The sequence below is a fragment of the Oncorhynchus masou genome, chromosome 8, assembly GCF_036934945.1.
Source record: "Oncorhynchus masou masou isolate Uvic2021 chromosome 8, UVic_Omas_1.1, whole genome shotgun sequence".
In the NCBI taxonomy this organism is placed as follows: Eukaryota; Metazoa; Chordata; class Actinopteri; order Salmoniformes; family Salmonidae; genus Oncorhynchus; species Oncorhynchus masou.
Window position 1 is genome coordinate 44405674 of NC_088219.1, and position 21559 is coordinate 44427232.

At 46.7% G+C, this 21559-nt stretch overlaps 1 protein-coding gene across 6 annotated transcripts in view; it reads left to right on the top strand.

Moving 5' to 3' along the window:
- LOC135544727 (spectrin alpha chain, non-erythrocytic 1-like) overlaps window positions 1–21559 on the top strand; it is a 55114-nt gene that overhangs the window by 20902 nt on the left and 12653 nt on the right. For 3 of the 6 annotated variants that reach the window (XM_064972581.1, XM_064972576.1, XM_064972578.1), the window contains exons 2-29: window positions 471–710; window positions 1034–1159; window positions 2767–2907; window positions 3155–3435; window positions 3580–3879; window positions 4146–4281; window positions 4415–4516; window positions 4637–4774; window positions 4932–5042; window positions 5127–5204; window positions 5355–5510; window positions 5724–5928; window positions 7059–7240; window positions 8227–8593; window positions 13281–13591; window positions 13850–13984; window positions 14251–14399; window positions 14848–14904; window positions 15073–15271; window positions 17093–17197; window positions 17376–17408; window positions 17522–17560; window positions 18376–18423; window positions 19363–19454; window positions 19635–19779; window positions 20007–20288; window positions 20438–20635; window positions 21155–21405. In XM_064972581.1, coding sequence (XP_064828653.1) covers window positions 474–710; window positions 1034–1159; window positions 2767–2907; window positions 3155–3435; window positions 3580–3879; window positions 4146–4281; window positions 4415–4516; window positions 4637–4774; window positions 4932–5042; window positions 5127–5204; window positions 5355–5510; window positions 5724–5928; window positions 7059–7240; window positions 8227–8593; window positions 13281–13591; window positions 13850–13984; window positions 14251–14399; window positions 14848–14904; window positions 15073–15271; window positions 17093–17197; window positions 17376–17408; window positions 17522–17560; window positions 18376–18423; window positions 19363–19454; window positions 19635–19779; window positions 20007–20288; window positions 20438–20635; window positions 21155–21405 — 4604 coding nt within the window. In that variant the 5' untranslated portion in view covers window positions 471–473. The remainder of the gene's footprint in view (window positions 1–470; window positions 711–1033; window positions 1160–2766; window positions 2908–3154; window positions 3436–3579; window positions 3880–4145; window positions 4282–4414; window positions 4517–4636; window positions 4775–4931; window positions 5043–5126; window positions 5205–5354; window positions 5511–5723; window positions 5929–7058; window positions 7241–8226; window positions 8594–13280; window positions 13592–13849; window positions 13985–14250; window positions 14400–14847; window positions 14905–15072; window positions 15272–17092; window positions 17198–17375; window positions 17409–17521; window positions 17561–18375; window positions 18424–19362; window positions 19455–19634; window positions 19780–20006; window positions 20289–20437; window positions 20636–21154; window positions 21406–21559) is intronic. The other 3 variants (XM_064972580.1, XM_064972582.1, XM_064972579.1) reach the window with 2 other exon arrangements.

Here is a 21559-nt window from a genome sequence, read left to right on the forward strand (position 1 = left end):
TCCTGAGTCCGTACGGGAGTTGCAGAGATGGGACAAGACTGTAACTACCAATTTGATACCATGAAATTGGGGTGAAAAGGGGGTAAATTAAAATAAGTAATACTCAATGTGATCACGCTAGCGTAACCATGGCAGTCTCAGTTGGACCATTTTAATTTTTATTCTATTTAAAGAGATGGTCAAATGGTAGCAGCCATCTTGTTCATACACTCATGCATTTGCCAGCAGCCATCTTAACATTCTCAACCACTCATCCCAATTGTAGGAACTATTAATGTTGACAACTAGAAAACAAACGTTCCAGCTGAAACATTGTTGCAAATAGAAAGTAGTAATAATGGTTGGCCTACAACGGAGATATAATTACTAGAACAGGCAAAACCCCTCAGTAATTCTATTTTCTATGGATAACAATGGGCTACTCCTGTAATATTATAAAACATTCTAAATCCTAATTTCTGTGTCATCAGAGAATGGATACCAGTGGGGTGAAAGTGCTGGAGTCTGCCGACGACATCCAGGAGCGCCGGCAGCAGGTGTTGGACCGCTACCGGCGCTTCAAGGAGCTGTCGGGTGTGCGCCGGCAGAAGCTGGAGGACTCCTACCGTTTCCAGTTCTTCCGCCGCGATGCCGATGAGCTGGAGAAGTGGATCCAGGAGAAGCTGCAGATCGCCTCCGATGAGAACTACAAGGACCCCACCAACCTCCAGGTCAGTGCAGATGGACAGGAAGCCAGTTGAGGCTAATAAAATAAATGATGACTTGGACTTGGGTGGAGCTGTAAGCACGGCATAGAAAGCGAATACTGAAGTAAAGATCCTGATTTGATTGGCCTTTATGATGCACAAGCCACTTGTTGTGAATTTACTGGCTTTAAGGCTTGCCAGTGGCCATACAAAACAGTGTGGCCATAAAACCACACACACAGAATTATCAGTACGTCATAAAACCCTCTTTGCTGTGACCCTTGGCCAGGTATGTCTGTCCTATCCACTAGTCTTTGTGCCACGCTAACATGCCTCCTCCCCCACAGGGCAAGCTCCAGAAACACCAGGCCTTCGAGGCGGAGGTGCAGGCCAACGCTGGAGCCATCATCAAGCTTGATGAGACGGGCAACCTCATGATCTCCGAGGGTCACTTTGCCTCTGAAACCATCCGCGTAAGACACACATACACACAGTCCGCTGAGCTATATGCTTAACCAAGATGGAACTACACAATCTACCCCTTTTAACCCAATCATGTCTGGTTCAGTCCTTCACGCCCTACCGGAATTTCCAGAGACCCATAGTCTCAAGTTTCAATATGGCGGCGTATATAAAAGTAGGTGCTTGAGTGCTGTCGACCTCCTGGCTCTTCTGATTCTCTCACTTTTAGGTTCCACTCCACTTCTGTCATATCCACTGTTCTGTTTGTGTGGTCATGCCATATTTAAGGGAACGAAAGAGAGAGGAGGAGAGGGGGGGGAAAGGGAGAGGAGGAGGGAGGGGGAAAGGGAGAGGAGGAGGGAGGGGGAACGAGAGAGAGGAGGAGAGGGGGGAAGAGGGAGAGGAGGTCATATCAGTCATATCCACTGTTCTGTTTGTGTGGTTATGCCATATTTAAGGGAACGAGAGAGAGGAGGAGGGAGGGTGGGAGAGGGAGAGGTCATATCCACTGTTCTGTTTGTGTGGTTATGCCATATTTAAGGGAACGAGAGAGAGGAGGAGAGGGGGGAAGAGGGAGAGGAGGAGAGGGGGGAAGAGGGAGAGGAGGTCATATCCACTGTTCTGTTTGTGTGGTTATGCCATATTTAAGGGAACGAGAGAGAGGAGGAGAGGGGGGAAGAGGGAGAGGAGGTCATATCCACTGTTCTGTTTGTGTGGTTATGCCATATTTAAGGGAACGAGAGAGAGGAGGAGAGGGGGGAAGAGGGAGAGGAGGAGAGGGGGAAGAGGGAGAGGAGGTCATATCCACTGTTCTGTTTGTGTGGTTATGCCATATTTAAGGGAACGAGAGAGAGGAGGAGAGGGGGGAAGAGGGAGAGGAGGTCATATCCACTGTTCTGTTTGTGTGGTTATGCCATATTTAAGGGAACAAGAGAGAGAGGAGGAGAGGGGGGAAGAGAGAGAGGAGGAGAGAGGGGGAAGAGGGAGAGGAGGTCATATCCACTGTTCTGTCTGTGTGGTTATGCCATATTTAAGGGAACGAGAGAGAGGAGCAGAGGGGGGAAGAGGGAGAGGAGGTCATATCCACTGTTCTGTTTGTGTGGTTTCATATCCACTGTTCTGTTTGTGTGGTTATGCCATATTTAAGGGAACGAGAGAGAGGAGGAGAGTGGGGAAGAGAGAGGAGGAGAGGGGGGAAGAGAGAGGAGGAGAGGGGGGAAGAGGGAGAGGAGGTCATATCCACTGTTCTGTCTGTGTGGTTATGCCATACTTAAGAATACTTCATAAAAAGATCTGTGTGACTAAAAGGAACATTTTGTTCCATTGATAATCACTGACCTTGGTCTCAAACGACAACCTCAGCAAGTACTGGGCCCATATTCATAAAGCGTCTCCAGTAGGTGTGCTGATTTTGGATCATTTTGAACAAGATCACTTTGACAGGGCGGCCTGGTCAGCACTCCTTCCGTGAGATGCGTTATGAATACAGGCCCTGATTTCCCATAATGGATAAGGTTATATTGATCCTAGATCAGCACTCCTACTCTGAGAGGCTGATTATTGGTCTTGCATCAGCTTCCATTCCGTGGTGCAAATTGTCTCCCATTCTGCCCAACAGACTCGTCTGGAGGAGCTGCACCGTCTTTGGGACCTGCTGCTGCAGAAGACCAAGGAGAAAGGTGTTCGTCTGCTGCAGGCCCAGAAGCTGGTGCAGTACCTGCGCGAGTGTGAGGATGCCCTGGACTGGATTAGTGACAAGGTCAGTGTCTCAACCTGTAGACACACACACACACACACACACACACACACATATCTACTGGAGTCCATGGCCTAAACCATGTCTACAGGACCCTAATAGACAACATTGCCTTACCCTAAATCATGTCCAACAGGAGACCATTGTCATAGGACCCGAAAGACAACCTATCCTAAACATTAGCCTCCCTAAACCATGTGTATAGGATCCTGCTAGACAACCTATCCTAATCCAAAGCCGTGTTTAACAGGAGGCCATGGCCACCTCGGAGGAGCTGGGCCAGGACTTGGAGCATGTGGAGGTGCTTCAGAAGAAGTTTGAGGAGTTCCAGACGGACCTGGCGGCTCACGAGGAGCGTGTGAACGAGGTGAACCAGCTGGCGGGCAAGCTGAGCCAGGAGTCCCACCCCGAGGCGGAGCTCATCGTCCGCAAGCAGGAGGAGGTGAACGCCGCCTGGCAGAGGCTCAAGGGCCTAGCGCAGCAGAGGCAGGGCAGGCTGTTCGGAGCCGCCGAGGTGCAGCGCTTCAACAGGTATGTCCAGGGCGGACTGTTGTGTATATTTGGGTGTGAGTTTTTTTGAGTGTGGGTGTCTGTGTGATAGAGAAGCCACAAAAGACCTGAGTGAATCAAGAAATGTTCATTTCTGACTGGGTGTATGTGTTATGTGGCCTCCAGGGATGTGGACGAGACCATCAGCTGGATCAAGGAGAAGGAGCAACTCATGGCGTCTGATGACTTTGGCCGGGACCTGGCCAGCGTTCAGGCCCTGCTGCGGAAGCACGAGGGCCTGGAGCGAGACCTGGCTGCCCTGGAGGACAAGGTCAACACTCTGGGCAGAGAGGCTGAACGTCTGCAGCAGACCCACCCCCAGAACGCTTCCCAGATCCACCTGAAGAGGGACGAGCTCATCACCAACTGGGAGCAGATCCGCACGCTGGCCGCTGAGCGCCACGCCCACCTCAACGACTCCTACAGGTTGGTACCACTCTGGCTGCCCTAACTGTGAACACTGTAGCGTTACTGTGTCAACACTGTAGCGTTACTGTGTCAACACTGTAGCGTTACTGTGTCAACACTGTAGCGTTACTGTGTCAACACTGTAGCGTTACTGTGTCAACACCACTGTGCTCAACACAGCGACCACCCAACAATAGCATGGTCAAAAACTCCTATATCAGCCATTTGGGCCCAGTTTAGTTGAAAGTATGTAGAACCCTCTGACTGTGTTTGGCACTCTGCAGGCTGCAGCGCTACACTGCAGACTTCCGTGACCTGACCAGCTGGGTGACGGAGATGAAGGCCCTGATCAACGCTGACGAGCTGGCCAACGACGTGGCCGGAGCCGAGGCTCTTCTCGACCGACACCAGGAGCACAAGGTACAGAAACACACTAAAATTAATGAACTTTATTGTAGCAGTTGAAAAGTACATTTTCTCAGATCTTCAATCAGTGATGCTCGTTTTTCCTCCAATGTTGCTGATGTTTACTGTGTGTGTGTGGGGTCCTTAGGGTGAGATTGATGCCCATGAGGACAGCTTCAAAGCCACGGACGAAGCCGGTCAGGCCTTGCTCAACACCGGACACTACGCCTTAGAGGAGGTCAAGGAGAAGGTAGGACTGGTCTTTCTATCTCCCGTTGTTTCTGTCCTTGGTTTTGGCTTCATACTTTTAACATGGATTTCCACACAGATTCATTGAACCTCCTTTTACCTTGTTTATTTTTATGTGTAGCTGGGTGTCCTGACTGAAGAGAAGGAGTCTCTGCTGGAGCTGTGGGAGGTGCGCAGGCAGCAGTACGAGCAGTGCATGGACCTGCAGCTCTTCTACAGGGACACAGAGCAGGTCGACAACTGGATGAGCAAGCAAGAGGTATATCCATCCACACACAATAATAATAATAATAATAATAATAATAATAATAATAATAATAATAATAATAATAATAAACAATATACTCACCCAAAAATGATTCTCCAAAATGGTGGGGTGTGTGATCCTAGTAAGGAAGTATGCTTTTTGTGTCCAGGCCTTCCTTCTGAACGAGGACCTTGGTGACTCTCTGGACAGCGTGGAGGCCTTGCTGAAGAAGCACGAGGACTTTGAGAAGTCCCTCAGCGCCCAGGAGGAGAAGATCACTGTGAGTACCTGTCCTCGCCATAACCATACATCGAGAATCCGCTTTCATTCCTCAAATCTTAAACTTAACCACTGACCTCTTTAGGCCCTGGATGAATTTGCCACCAAACTGATCCAGAACGACCACTATGCCAAGGAGGAAGTTGCTACTCGTAGAGATGCTGTAAGTACAGAGAGGAAACATTCTGCACATAGACATGAATACGATAAGAACCGGAATGTGTCCTATGTTTGCAGCACTTTGAACTCTCTATCTGTTTATATCATATTCTGGGTGTTAGGGAGGATGTTTTATCTGTGTTTCCCCCTGTAGCTGCTGAGCCGCCGCAACGCCCTGCACGAGCGTGCTCAGTCCCGCCGCGCCGCTCTGGAGGACTCCTTCCACCTGCAGCAGTTCTTCCGTGACTCGGACGAACTCAAGAGCTGGATCAATGAGAAGATGAAGACGGCCACCGACGAAGCCTACAAGGTACGGTTGGAACCAGCTACTTTACAGTGGTATACTTTAGCTAGGTACTTTATAATGGGGTTTCAATGCTCAACATGGCTTTCTCCTAGACTGCTACGAGATCCCATTAGGATGCAGTACCACCGTGAACCACACAGATTGTTATTCACAGTACTCTGGCCTATTAGCAACACGTTCTTTACACCACCTCTCTGCTCTCTCTGTTGTCCCCAGGATCCATCCAACCTACAGGGCAAGGTCCAGAAGCACCAGGCCTTCGAGGCGGAGTTGTCAGCCAACCAGAGCCGCATCGATGCTCTGCAGAAGTCTGGCCAGGAGCTCCTAGACGGGAAGCACTACGCCGCCGACGAGGTGTCTGTCCGCATGGACGAAGTCAGCTCCCAGTGGAAGAAGCTGCTGGAGGCCACCGAACTCAAAGGTGAGACGACGAGAGCGGAGGAGAGGTGAAGTTCAGATGAAGGCTATTATTATAGCAAGTGGAAGTAGTACAAAATGGCGGCAATGCTAGTGAATAGATGCGGTGAAAAGGTCAATGGAATGCAGATCGTGGAGGATATATCAATGCTAGTGAATAGATGCGGTGAAAAGGTCAATGGAATGCAAATCGATATATGAAGGACGCCAGATTTGGTATTCAACAAGTCTGATCTAACAAAGTGGGTATTTGTCAAATCCGGCGTGATTGATGCCTTGTAACATGCCCACAATGTGGTTACTAAAATCTGGTTTGGATATAGTTGGCTGGTTTTTCTGCATAACGTTTTAGAACTAGTCACTTTTCAGGTTTAGAAGAAGAGCCTCCTAAATGCTAACTCTCGTTCGTATAGCTGGTAGCATATAGGTAGCTAAGCTCTTAAGTGTTCGGCCAGTAACCAAAAGTTTACTGGTTTGAATCCCCGAGCTGGCAAGGTGTAAAAATCTGCCATTCTTCACTTGAGCAAGGCAGTTAACCTCCATTAACAACTGCTCCCCGGGTGCCGGTGACGTGGATGTCGATTTAAAGCAACCCCCTGCACCTCTCTGATTCAGAGCGGTTGGGTTAGATGCAGAAGACCCATTTTTGGTTGAATGCATTGTTGTGCAACTGACTAGGCATCCCTCTTTCCCATAGCTAGCTTAGAGAAATCTGTGGAGGTAAGTCGCTTTTAACTAATGCAGTTGATTGGTGACGATGACATGAACATGTATTGGGGTTGACATCCATACAAGCATAGTGTGAAATACACATATTAACAATAGCCTATATGTAGGCTAATATTTCCGGGGGGCAATGAGGAGATTTGGGATCTTTCCCACACCCATTTCCATGGGATTTGCATTATTTTGGACGAGTTTCATTGACTTCTACCACATCTATTGGAGAGTAACATTTCAAAGTGAAGGGGCTTTTGTTATCTTGTAATGTGACTAGCTGTTAGTTACTAGACAAGGTCATTTTGGCGCCCCAAGATTTGAAACCAAACCTCAGAAATACCCTTCCTCCTTAAAGGTTCAATCTTAATTTCAACCACTCCTAAACCTTTCCTCACCATGCCCTCCTCTCCCCAGGCATCAAGTTGCGCGAGGCCAACCAGCAGCAGCAGTTCAACAGAAACGTGGAGGACATTGAGCTGTGGCTGTATGAGGTCGAGGGCCACCTGGCTTCAGATGACTACGGCAAGGATCTGACCAGCGTCCAGAACCTGCAGAAGAAGCACGCCCTGCTGGAGGCTGACGTGGCTGCCCACCAGGTAAAGGGCTTGTTTCACAGTGCAGGCAACTGATGACTGATCTACAAGTCGACCTTGCATCATATATAACTACTTATTATCCTTTGTAGGTCAGTAAGTCACAATTTACCCACAATTCACCATGGTTTTGATCTGCTCGAACGCGCTCAGTGACTTCCATATCACCACAAGATAACTGACTGACAGCTACCAGGTAACTGGAGAACATCACCACTCAGATGTTTTCAGACTCAAAAAGTTAACTACTTAGACACTGTTGCATTTACCTCTGGGACCAGCTGCTAGACAGTGTATCTCCTCATAAGAATCCCAATAAATGCCCTGTGGTGTCTTTGATTGACAGACAAAAAATAAACTCAGATTCTATGCATGGGAGCTGCCACTCCAAGATGCCTCCATAGCCTGGTTGCAGTGACATCATCATGGTCTATAATATTCAGGCATTCAAATAGTAGTGTTGACTTGTGGTCTGGCTGCGCACAAGGTAAGACTGGCTGACTGACTTAAGGTGTCAGCATGATTTGGTTCGGCTAACACCTAGGCGGACTGAACCTAGTGTGCTCGCAAACTCCCTTAAAATGACCTTCCCTTTAAAAACGAGAACGAGCGTCAATAGTACTGTTTCTTTGTCTTGAGACGCCACAGCGTCTCATTCGTTGACGTTTTTGGAGAGGAGATCTTTGTCGCACAATTTTACAGCCATGATGGTAAAGTATTTCTCAATTGAAAACATTTGCATGAGAACGATTAGTCTATCGTTGAATGTCAACACACTACATTGAAGAATCCCTACTCTTGACCAATCCCCGACGATGGGATGTATACTTCGGCGTCCCTCAAGACAAAAATGTAGTGTGCAAGAACAGCTGAGAAAACCCTTGCCGAAGACCAAAACGAACATAATTATATGTCATAATATATGCATGAACTGTTTCAGATCGGAAGCTGCCACCAGGTGTTGGCTGACTGACTTCCTCTCTCTCCAGGACCGCATCGATGGCATCACCATTCAGGCGCGCCAGTTCCAGGAAGCCGGTCACTTTGACGGCGACAACATCAAGCGCAAGCAGGAGGCGCTGGTGGCGCGCTACGGTGCCCTCCGCGACCCCATGGCCGCCCGCAAGCAGAAGCTGTCAGACTCCCTGCGGCTGCAGCAGCTCTTCAGGGACGTGGAGGACGAGGAAACCTGGGTCCGGGAGAAGGAGCCCATCGCCGCCTCCACCAACCGGGGAAAAGACCTGATTGGCGTCCAGAACTTGCTGAAGAAGCACCAGGCCCTGCAGGCGGAGATCGCCGGCCATGAGCCCCGCATCAAGGCCGTCACCCAGAAAGGAGAGGCGATGGTGGAGGAAGGTGAGTTGTTTCGTACAAACGTGCATAGGCCCTACTGGCACCTTTTTTCACTCTCTAGCAGGTTTGGGTCAATTTCAATTCCGTTAATTATAGTTTACTTCCTGAATTGAAATGAATTGTCCAAACCCTTTCACCATGAGGCCAATGGTGACTTTAAAACAGTTTAATGCCTGTGACAGGAGAAAACAGGATGGATCAACAACATTGTAGTTACTCCACAATACGAACCTAAATGACAGAGTGAAAAGAAGGAAGCCTGTCCAGAAAAAGGTATCCCGTTTGCAACAAGGCACTAAAGTTATACAGCCAAAATCCAATACAAAACATTACTGAGAACCACTTTTCATATTTTTAAGCATAGTGGTGGCAGTATAATGTTATGGGTATGCTTGTAATTGGTAAGGACTGAGGAGTTTTTCAGGATAAAAAAGAAACTGAGCAGAACAAAGCACCAGCAAAGTCCTGGAGGAGAACCTGGTTCAGTCTGCTTTCATGGAGACACTGGGAGATGAGGACTGAGGAGTTTTTCAGGATAAAAAAACGAGAAAAAAAACAACTAAAAAACACAAGGGCAAATCTACACTGGAGTTGCTTACCAAGAAGACAGTGAATGTTCCTTATTGATCGAGTTTTGACTTAAATCGGCTTGAAAATCTATTTTAGCATGTAAATCTTGGCGGGGCAAACAAAAAAAACATTTTTTAGATGCATGCCAGCAAAGCCACGAAACAATACATTAATGGCACTATAACGGTGACAAACGGTGCCCACACACTGTTAGGGCCGACATAAAGAGCTGTCCCAACAGCAGAGCTTTCTTTTCAGCACCATGCAGTGAATCCTTACCACTGCTACACCTGGCTATCAGCAGAGCCTTTCATTCAACTTCATTTATTGCCTTTAAAAAAACATAGCTTATGCCTGACTTACTTAAACAAATATGGTTTCTACTGACAATTTGAGATGTACAAACTATGGCATAAGGGGACAATGAACAGATAAGAGGGAGTCCCTAATTTCGATTAAGACATTAATGAGCGTGCTAGGACAGTCTATATAACTACAGTACCAGTCAAAAGTCTGGACACACCTACTCATTACAGGGTTTTTCTTTTATTTTTACTAATATATATATATATATATATATATATATATTACTGCTCAAAAAAATAAAGGGAACACTTAAACAGCACAATGTAACTCCAAGTCAATCACACTTCTGTGAAATCAAACTGTCCACTTAGGAAGCAACACTGATTGACAATACATTTCACATGCTGTTGTGCAAATGGAATAGACAACGGGTGTAAATTACAGGCAATTAGCAAGACACCCCCAATAAGGGAGTGGTTCTGCAGGTGGGGACCACAGACCACTTCTCAGTTCCTATGCTTCCTGGCTGATGTTTTGGTCACTTTTGAATGCTGGCGGTGCTTTCACACTAGTGGTAGCATGAGACGGAGTCTACAACCCACACAAGTGGCTCAGGTAGTGCAGCTCAGGTAGTGCAGCTCATCCAGGATGGCACATCAATGCGAGCGGTGGCAAGGTTTGCTGTGCCTGTCAGTGTAGTGTCCAGCGCATGGAGGCGCTACCAGGAGACAGGCCAGTACATCAGGAGACGTGGAGGAGGCCATAGGAGGGCAACATCCCAGCAGCAGGACCGCTACCTCTGCCTTTGTGCAAGGAGGAGCAGGAGGAGCACTGCCAGAGTCCTGCAAAATGACCTCCAGCAGGCCACAAATGTGCTTGTGTCTGTTTCTGACCGTTTGAACAGACTCCATGAGGGTGGTATGAGGGCCTGACGTCCACAGGTGGTGGTTGTGCTTACAGCCCAACACCATGCAGGATGTTTGAGAACCGTGCACCGTGCAGGATGCCAGAGAACACCAAGATTGGCAAATTCGCCACTGGCGCCCTGTGCTCTTCACAGATGAAAGCAGGTTCACACTGAGCACATGTGACAGACGTGACAGTCTGGAGACGCCGTGGAGAACGTTCTGCTGCCTGCAACATCCTCCAGCATGACCGGTTTGGCGGTGGGTCAGTCATGGGGTGGCATTTCTTTGGGGGGCCGCACAGCCCTCCATGTGCTCGCCAGAGGTAGCCTGACTGCCATTAGGTACCGAGATGAGATCCTCTGACCCCTTGTGAGACCATATGCTGGTGCGGTTGGCCCTGGGTACCTCCTAATGCAAGACAATGCTAAACCTCATGTGGCTGGAGTGTGTCAGCAGTTCCTGCAAGAGGTTGGCCCGCCTGTTCCCCAGACCTGAATCCAATTGAGCACATCTGGGACACATCGCTCCATCCACCAACGCCACAGACTGTCCAGGAATGGGCGGATTATTTTAGTGTTCCCTTAATTTATATATATATATATATATATAGTGAAGAATTTTTTTTTTTTTTTTTTACTAGACAAGTCAGTTAAGAACAAATTCTTATTTTCAATGACGGCCTAGGAACAGTGGGCTAACTGCCTGTTCAGGGGCAGAACGACAGATTTTGTACCTTGTCAGCTCGGGGATTTGAACTAGTCCAATGCTCTAACCACTAGGCTACACTGCCGCCCCAGTTTCACATTGGCACGTTTTTTTTATACTGCCCCCTACACACAAGGTTAATGCGTTTGAGCCAATCAGTTGTGTTGTGACAAGGTAGCGGTGGTATACAGAAGATAGCCCTATTTGGTAAAATACTAAGTCCATATTATGGCAAGAAAAGCTCAAAAAAGCAGAAACGACAGTCCAATACTTTGACTGACCTTCGTGTCTTAATCTGGAAAATGTCAAGAACTTTTAAAGTTTCTTCAAGTGCAGTCACAAAAAGCATCAAACGATATGATGAAACTGGCTCTCACAAGGACAGCCACAGGAAAGGAAGACCCAGAGATACTTCTGCTGCAGAGGATTTTATTAGAGTTGCCAGCCTCAGAAATTGCAGGCCAAATAAATGCTTCAGAGTTCAAGTAGCAGACACATGTCAACATGCGTGAATCAGTCGAATTGCTGCAAAGAGACCACTACTAAAGGACACCAGCAAGAAGAGACTTGCTTGGGCCAAGAAACACGAGCAGTAGACATTAAACCATGGTCTGATAAGAACAAATGTAGAGATTTTTGGTTCCAGCCGCTGTGTCTTTGTGAGACGCAGAAAAGGTGAACAGATTATCTCTGCATGTGTGGTTCCCACCGTGAAGCATGGAGGAGGTGGTGTGGGGGTGCTTTGCTGGTGACACTGTTAGAGTTTTATTTACAATTCAAGGCACAATTAATGAGCATGGCTAACACAGCATTCTTCAGTGATACGTCAGTCCCACTAAGCCCAAACCAGACGGGATATAATTTGTTTTTCAACATGACAATGACCCAACACACCTCCAGGCTATGTAAGGGCTATTTGATCAAGAAGGAGAGTGATGGAGTGCTGCATCAGATGACCTGGTCTCCACAATCACCTGACCTCAACCCAATTGAGATGGTTTGGGATGATTTGGACCCCAGAGTGAAGGAAAAGTAGCCAACAAGTGCTCAGCATATGTGGTAACTCCTTCAAGACTGTTGAAAAAGCATTCCAGGTGAAGCTGGTTGAGAGAATGCCAAGATATTTAACACTGTTTTGGTTACTACATGATCCCATATGTTATTTCATAGTGTTGATGTCTTCACTATTATTCTACAATGTAGAAAATAGTACAAATAAAGAAAAACCCTTGAATGAGTAGGTGTCTCCAAACTTTTGACTGGTACTGTATTTGTTTAGCACTTTTGAATTGTACAGCGCCAGAATTTAGAACATGGGCGTTTCCTGCAGTATTCTCCCGTACAACCGTAGGATAAATAAACATATAACCAGACAATGAAAGCTCATACGATATTCAATGATTTCTCTAAGACAGGCTATAGGCTAACATATTATACCATACTATAGACGTCCATTTGATCTGTGGCCAATGACCTTAAGCCTTCTTGGATGGGCACTTCTAATGTAAATTGATGGCAGGCAGCACCCAAGGGGCTTGAATTTTCAAGCTCTCTCAGTAGATTTTGTGGTGATGTAGTGTCCTCATGAGTGGCACAACTAGAGAACATTACCAACCCCTACATTTCATATTTTCCACTGGCTGCCTCACCAGCACAGAAAGCACTGAGCTAAGCTGAAACACCTGCATTTTGGAGCTGCCTTACTCAAAAAAGAGACAATGTTTGTAATCGGCTTTATTGACTCAAAGATTATTATTTTATATTATTATTTGTTTGCTAAACAGGTGGGTTGCCACCAATGGCAAGACCTGAAAAGGGTTGTCTAATAAGGATCAACAACCAATTTAACAGAGCTTGAAGAATTTTGAAAAGATTAATGGGCAAATGTTGTACAATCCAGGTGTGTTAAGCTCTTTTAGAAATTTACCCAGAAAGACTCACAGCTGTAATCGCTGCCAAAGGTATTGACTCAGCGCTGTGAATACTTATCTAATAAATGTTTTATTTTTCATAAATGTTTGACAAATGTTAGAATTTTTCTTGCACTTTGAGAGTCTTTTGTGTAGTCGTTGACAAAAAATGATCAATTCATTTTAATCCCACTTTGTAACACAATAAAATGTGGAAAAAGTCTAGGGGTGTGAATACTTTCTTAAGGCACTGCAAATAAACAACCCCCCTCTCCCTGTGGTCCCCACCAGGCCACTTTGCTGGGGAGGAGGTTAAGGTGAAGCTGGGGGAGCTGAACGGCCGCTGGGACACCCTGAAAGGCAAGGCCGGGCAGCGCAGGCAGGACCTGGAGGACTCACTGCAGGCACAGCAGTACTTCGCCGACGCCAACGAGGCAGAGTCCTGGATGAGGGAGAAAGAGCCCATCGTGGGCAGTCCCGACTACGGCAAGGATGAGGATTCGGCTGAGGCCCTGCTGAAGAAGCACGAAGCCCTGATGTCTGACCTGAGTGCTTATGGCACCAGCATCCAGGCTTTGAAGGAGCAGGCCCAATCCTGCAGGGTAAGTCTGGAACCCACATTGCATCTTTAGTCTTATCGTGAAATGAATGTGCACCATTTTACAACTTTTATAAATGCCTAAACTAGCTAGCTAACATTCTATGAACAATTCAACTATTTTTCCCTTTGCAAACATCTGAGAACCAGAGTATCAATAATTTCTTTACTACTCCTGGTCTGTTATAGACACAAACGGATATTTTCATGTTGCTATTGTCTAGATTGCACCTTTAATACTTTTTTTCCTTTCCACCTGCAGCAACAAGTTGCGCCCACCGATGATGAGACTGGCAAGGAGCTGGTGCTGGCCCTCTATGACTACCAGGAGAAGAGCCCCCGTGAGGTCACCATGAAGAAGGGGGACATCCTCACCCTGCTCAACAGTACCAACAAGGTGTGTGTGTGTGTGTGCGCGCAACTTGTATAATAAAAGAAAGTTGCCATCTTAGCGAGATGAACAAAAGCCTTGCTCCAAGCAGGGCCATGTCCACAAATAACTGCTGCTAGCCCATACCCATGATCAGGCACTTGATGTAGACCGGAAATAATTTGATAGGTATAAGCAAGATAGAATGAACTGAATGGGATGCATTTTCATCCCTTATGGGGGACAGAAATAACATGTGTGTCTTCTCTCCTGACCTCTCTCGCCTGCTGAAGGACTGGTGGAAGGTGGAGGTGAACGACCGCCAGGGCTTTGTGCCAGCGGCCTACGTCAAGAAGCTAGACCCCACCCAGTCCTCCTCCAGGGAGAACCTGCTGGACGAGCAGGGCAGCATCGGCCTCCGCCAGGACCAGATCGAGAACCAGTAAGGGCCTCCTTCTACCTAACCCAATTCTACCTTACCCGCTTCCAAATTACCATCCCTTTCCCACTGTAATTTCTGACCTCTTACATGCCCAGTACTCATCTTCAGTCCTGTGGTTCTTTACCACCTTTTTAACCTCTAACTTAGAACGTAACCTGTTGACCCGACTGGTTTAATTAACAGTTTTTAACAAATGTACGTTCCTATCTTAGCCTAGCTAATTAACAATTAACCTCTTCAATGTCCCAGTCTCTCCCCCTCCCTCAAATTTTCGGTCTGTTTTTCTTAGTCTCCCTTTAGTCTCTTCCTTATCATTACAGTCCAGTGAGCCAGTAGCACTTAAACTTTTTCTGTCACTAACGGCCTTGCCTTTCTCGCTGTCTGTTTCTCTGTTTCCCTCCCTAACTGCTAATGCCTGCCTGCGCATGTCATGTTTGTGACTGAGTAGGCCGGGCGCAAAGGAGGCGTGCAGTGTGTCTGTACGCATGAAGCAGGTGGAGGAACTGTGAGTAGGACCAGAGTGTCCCTCTAGGTGTCACCACGCATTCCCACGAGCAACGCTGCTATTCCTGCCAGTCTCTCAATCAATACCCATTTCAATGTCGTGGTCGTTGTGACTGGTTCCTGTGCTCTACACAAAGAGGATTGTAAAATCTCCATCCTGTAATTTTAGGTACGGCACTCTCCTGGAGCTGGGCGAGAAACGCAAGGACATGCTAGAAAAGAGCTGCAAGAAGTTCATGCTGTTCCGCGAGGCTAACGAACTGCAGCAGTGGATCAACGAGAAGGAGGGAGCCCTCACCAACGAGGAGGTGGGCTCTGACCTGGAGCAGGTGGAGGTGCTGCAGAAGAAGTTTGACGACTTCCAGAAGGTACCCCTCACACACGGTGGCACTAGCTGACTTACTGTACTCCATCCTTTTAGGCTTTAGTAGTGATGAGGGGGAAAATCAATACAGTAGAGTATCGCAATAATATAGATCTGACCCTCCCTTTTCTCCCCAATTTCGTGGTGTCCAATTGCTGGTAGTTACTATCTTGTCTCATCGCTACAACTCGGGAGAGACGAAGGTCGAAAGCCATGCATCCTCCGAAGCGCAACCCAACCAAGCCGCACTGCTTCTTAACACAGCGCGCATCCAACCCGGAAGCCAGCCGCACCAATGTGTCACTGTGCACGTGGCGACCTGGTTAGCGTGCACTGCGCCCGGCCCACCACAGGAGTCGCTAGTGTGCGATGAGACAAGGATTTCCCTACCGGCGTTATGCCAATTTTGCGTCGCCCCACGGACCTCCCGGCTGCGACAGAGCCTGGGCTCAAACCCAGAGTCTCTGGTGGCACAGCTAGCACTGCGATGCAGTGCCCTAGACCACTGCGCCACCTGGGACACCCCCCGCAATAATATTTTTGGTGATATATTCTAAGTATCGATTCTCTGCTAGATGGGTAATATCAGCTTGCGCTAGTCGGCTGTCAAAACTCTGGGATTTCTGTGGCTTGGCCTCAATCATGTTTTCATTATGACTGATCAGAACTCGTCTCATGGCTCTTTCTTTTCCCTCTGTAGTAGTATCAAAATCACAATAAATATAGAATTGTGATAAATCGTGATACATATCGTATCGGTACATACAGTTGAGGTCGGAAGTTCACTCCACTATTTAATGAAAGCTGCCAGTTCAGAATTTGTGAGGCATCTGTTTCTCAAACTAGACACTAATATACTTGTCTTCTTGCTCAGTTGTGCACCGGGCCCTCCCACTCTTTCTATTCTGGTTAGGGCCAGTTTGCTCTGTTCTGTGAAGGGAGTAGTACACAGCGTTGTATGAGATCTTCAGTTTATTGGAATTTTCTCGCATGGCATAGACTTCATTTCTCAGAACAAGAATAGACTGAGTTTCAGGAGAAAGGTCTTTGTTTCTGGCCATTTTGAGCCTGTAATCAAACCCACAAATGATGATGCTCCAGATACTCAAATAGTCTAAGGAAGGCCAGTTTTTATTGCTTCTTTAATCATGACAACAGTTTTCAGCTGTGCTAACATAATTGCAAAAGTGTTTTCTTATGATCAATTAACCTTTTTAAAATGATAAACTTGGATTAGCTGTTTCCAGCTACAAGTCATTTACAACATTAACAATGTACATTGTATTTCTGATAAATTTTACGTTATTTTAATTGACAAAAAAGTTGCTTTTCTTTCAAAAACAAGGACATTTCTAAGTGATCCCATACTTTTGAACGGTAGTGTACATATTACCTAAATTACCTCGACCAGCCTGTGCCCCCGCACATTGACTCTCTACCGGTACCCCCTGTATTGAGCCTCGCTATTGTCATTTTATTGTTGCTCTTTAATATTTTGTTTTTCTTTATTTGAGTAAATACTTTCTTAACCAACAATGCAGTTTTAAGAAGAATAAGTGTTAAAGGCGTGCCAGTAAGCATTTCACTGTAAGGTCTACCTGTTGTATTCGGCCCACGTGGCAAATACAATTTGATTTGACTCCAATTCGCTTCCATATTCGGGTTGCAGAGCCATTTAATAATGTGTTCATGCTAGAACACGTGGCAATGTGACGTGCACTGCAGTCCTTAGTTTATACCATGCCCATCTCGACCAGTACCTTGGTGAATGAAATGTGTGTGAGGTGTGTAGTGACGGTCTTTCTTCTCCTTGTCTGTTCACCAGGACCTGAAGGCCAACGAGTCTCGTCTGAGGGACATCAACAAGGTGGCATCTGAGCTGGAGTCTGAGGGCCTAATGGCAGAGGAGTCACACATGGTCCAAGCTCAGGTAATGTAGCCCGCTAATGCAGAGATATGTCATGTTTTCATCAAAGATGAACGCCTATGAAGCAATTGTTTTTATGTGAGTATTTGTGTGAAAGTATTTTGCATTTGAAATATAGCAACGGTATTCACTTTCCAGGGATGTAAAACATTTTTAGCTTAACTTTACTTTTCTACTCCAGGAACAAGTAATGTTGGGTTCCGTTCCTGGCAAGGTAAAGACGACTCCTGAGTTTCAATACATTTTGATTTCATCAACAGTATAATATATCTAGAATGTTTATTTCTGTCACGTATGTAACCCAAATTCCCCTCTTTGTTCCAACAGGATGATGCCCAAAATACCCAAAATGCTTCACCATGGAAGGTAAGAAAGTCTTGACCAATCAACATAGTCTCATGCATATCCAAACAAAGCATTTTGTCTCCTTTTAGTGTGACCATGTCTTTTTTTCCCCCCTCCATAAAAGATTGGACAGCATGTAGCCTGTCAAAAAATATTTAAATGAACCTGAATCTTGGATTCATGCCCAGTAATTCAGCCTTGTACATCGGACCTTGTATCAGTTGATGTAAGACGTACTTGTTAACAAACCAGAGATAAAGAAATTAATGGTAGACCTGGCACTTACCACTCACCATTCAATATATTCTACTCTATATTTAGAAGTACTCTACTGTTCACTAGCTACTCTAGTGAACCTGTTTACTCTAGCTACCCGTTTATAAAGGTATTAATTTCTTTGGGTAAACAAAAATGTGTTAAGGTAATTTTGACCTATTTAAAAACTCTCATTACAGCTAAAGCAGGTGAAAACGCATAGCAGACACATGTTGGCACACCCATAGATGGATTTAGCTAGAGGACGGTATTATATGCATCTTTGTTGACGCAGCCTACACATAAACCCAATATTAACTTTTGCCTTGAGCTGTCGTAACTTAGTCAGCGCTTAAGTTTCCGTCTCCACTGCATGTACGGTAATGGTGGTGCTTTGGGGCCTGCCATGTTGATGGTGCCGGCTGTCTTTTGGGCAACAGTGTGAAGACATGGTCTGTCTTTACCCCCTGCGGTGCTAATATGGTTCCTCTTTTGACTGGTGTGGTGTTTTTGTCCCAACCCCACCCCCTTTCCTGTCCTCCCTTCTTTCTGCTCTGATTTTTTTTCACCTTTGATTGTAGAATGTACGCTTGGCTGTTCAAACGACGGCTAACTTTAATACTATCAAGGTAAGATTTTTAAAGACTAGCCCCCCCCCCCCCCCCAAATCCCGCCCCCTCCTCCCTCGCATTTATGTCCTCCTGGCTGGCCTCATACCTGCATCCTGTTCGTTCTGGAGACTAACCCCTCCATCAACGTGGTCATCCTGTGGTTCCATTGTCTTGTCCATCATCGGTCTGGACTCTGTCCGTGTCTACGGTCCTTGCGTTGTATTTTTGTTCTCATCATGTCGCCAATGTCATTGAATGGCCTTGTCCCTCATTCCTGTTTTCATTTGTCTCATCCCCCTCTCCTTTAACCATTGTTATTTGTTTTCTAAATGAAAGATGAATGAAAGATTAAATGAAATTTCTAAATGAAATGGCTGGTACGAAAGGCATTGAAATATGCCTCAACACCATATTTTGTTACCCTAGCGTTTTGTCATTTCTTTCTCCATTGTTTCTCCATCCTGTGTATCGTCATTGACATCCATGTTCCTCGTTGCCCCTTTTATCCAACAGCTTTACCACCAGTCTGTCTGTCAAACACACATGGACCTGAATCAATGAGCACTTTACTGATTCACAATTTATATTCACAACTGATATCAGTTTAAGACCCTCGTTGCTCAAGATTACCAGGATTGGGTTCCATTCCACTGGACTCCATTGTAACTCAGTCAATTCAGAGACGAGTTCAAGTCATTTTGTTTTGATTCATTGAGTTGAAATGGAATTTATCCCAACCTGGAAGGATATGCAACCAAGAGTCTATATATCAAATAATATCCTGAAAATAAGTTGTTAATCAATTCATTAAAACATTCACTCAATTTAAATCGGCTAAATTGGAACACTGGGTTCAAGAAACCTTGGCAAAGGCCTCATGGGAGTTATTGGATCCTGGAGAAGCTCTGTCTAGCTCTGTGATTGGGTGATAACGGTGTCCGGGGGTGTGTTTTGTAGGAGCTGAACAACCGCTGGAGGGCCCTGCAGCAGCTGGCTGAGGAGAGGAGCAACATGCTGGGGAGTGCCCATGAGGTGCAGAGGTTCCACAGGTACACACAGCACACATTCCCAGACGGATGCAGAAGAAACCTGCGTATTAACGTCTGCACGCAGACATCTGTGTTTAAGGTGACACATGTATTAGCCAAGACCAAGATCACCTCAAGGAGAAAGTTGGTGGATATTAGTATTTTAACACACTGAACAAAATGGCTGCTTGTTTTCCTCAGGGATGCGGATGAGACCAAGGAGTGGATCGAGGAGAAGAACCAGGCCCTGAACACCGACAACTACGGCCACGACCTGGCTAGCGTTCAGGCTCTGCAGCGCAAACATGAGGGCTTTGAGAGAGACCTGGCCGCCTTAGGAGACAAGGTGAGCGGAAACACACACACTTTCACTTGCCATTTAGATCAGCGGATGGTGAGTATCGATCAAAGTCTTGAAGATGAGGTGAGCAGAAACGCATGCATTTATCTGCTGTGTCGATCTTCCTTCGTCAAGAAGATGCTGCGTCTCAGTGAGAGCAGGACCAGCCAAACACACAGGGACTAAACAAAGGTTGAAGAATGTAATAAATGATCTTTGCCTTCCTGTTCCAGGTGAAGTCTCTGGGGGAGACGGCAGAGCGTCTGATCCAGTCCCACCCGGAGGCTGTGGACGACATCCAGGAGAAGTGCACAGAGCTCAACACGGCCTGGAGCAGCCTAGTGGCGCGTGCCGACCAGCGCAAGGACAAGCTGGGCAACTCCCACGACCTGCAGCGCTTCCTCTCCGACTTCAGGGACCTGATGTCCTGGATTAACGGCATCCGAAGCTTGGTCTCCTCAGAGGAACTGGCCAAAGATGTGACCGGGGCTGAGGCCCTGCTGGAGAGACACCAGGTATGTACACACAGCACCTGTACGTTCCATCCCCTGTATCTTATGTACATACCAGGTGAACCAGATTCCACATATGGACATGCACAAACATCTAGTCCATCCAATATACACCTGTAATCTTACCATCCTCTCTCTCTCCCTCTTTCCAGGAGCACCGCACTGAGATCGACGCCCGTGCGGGCACCTTCCAGGCCTTTGAGCAGTTTGGCCAGCAGCTGTTGGCACGCGGCCACTACGCCAGTCCGGAGATCCAGCAGAAGCTGGAGGCCCTGGACCACGAGAGGGCCGACCTGGAGAAGGCCTGGGTCCAGAGACGCATGATGCTCGACCAGTGCCTGGAGCTCCAGGTTGGAGACGCGCATGCGCGCACACAGACACCGACAGGCATTCAATCATTAACACTGTAGAACAAACTATGAAACGGAGCTTGCCTCCTTACAGGGACACAGCACACACACCAAGCTCGCAAATTGGCAATGTTTGACCGTAATTTAACTATAACTTACACAGCATTAAACCTCAATAGAAATCTATTTTTTAAATGATGCAGTCTTAGAAACACCCCTGTTGCTTACCTTCTGGGGCACGAAAAGGGTGGCAGATCATTCCTTAAGCCTTGCAAAAACAAACACCTCGTCTCAGTGGCTTTTGGTTATTTAAACTTAAGGACATGTTGGTGTGTCTGTTAGTTTAGTTTCCTTGACAGTGTACCTTTGAACTAGGCCTAATCTAGTTTGTGTGCTCTCAACCCATGGAATAAAAAATGTAATAATTATTCTACACACAGCCTCGAGACGAAGTCAATTACTAGCCTAGCCAGTATACAACTTATCCTAGTGAGTAATCTCTCTCCACTCCTCCCTCAGCTGTTCAACCGTGACTGTGAGCAGGCTGAGAACTGGATGGCAGCGCGCGAGGCCTTCCTGGCCAGCGACGACAAGGGCGACTCCCTGGACAGCGTGGAGGCCCTCATCAAGAAACACGAGGATTTTGACAAGGCCATCAATGTGCAGGAGGAGAAGATCGCTGCCCTGCAGTCCTTTGCTGACCAGCTGGTCGGCGCTGACCACTACGCCAAGCCTGAGATCTCCAAACGTCGCAACGAAGTCCTGGACAGGTCACTCTAGCTTTCTCTTTAGATGACCATCTGTGCAACTTTGCATGTGCATATCTGTTAGCATTATACCGTTACCATGGAATTGGCCACTGAGACTTTAAAATCAATGGTTTTATGGAATTGCCATAGTGTAACTGTGCCTGCCTGCGTTTGT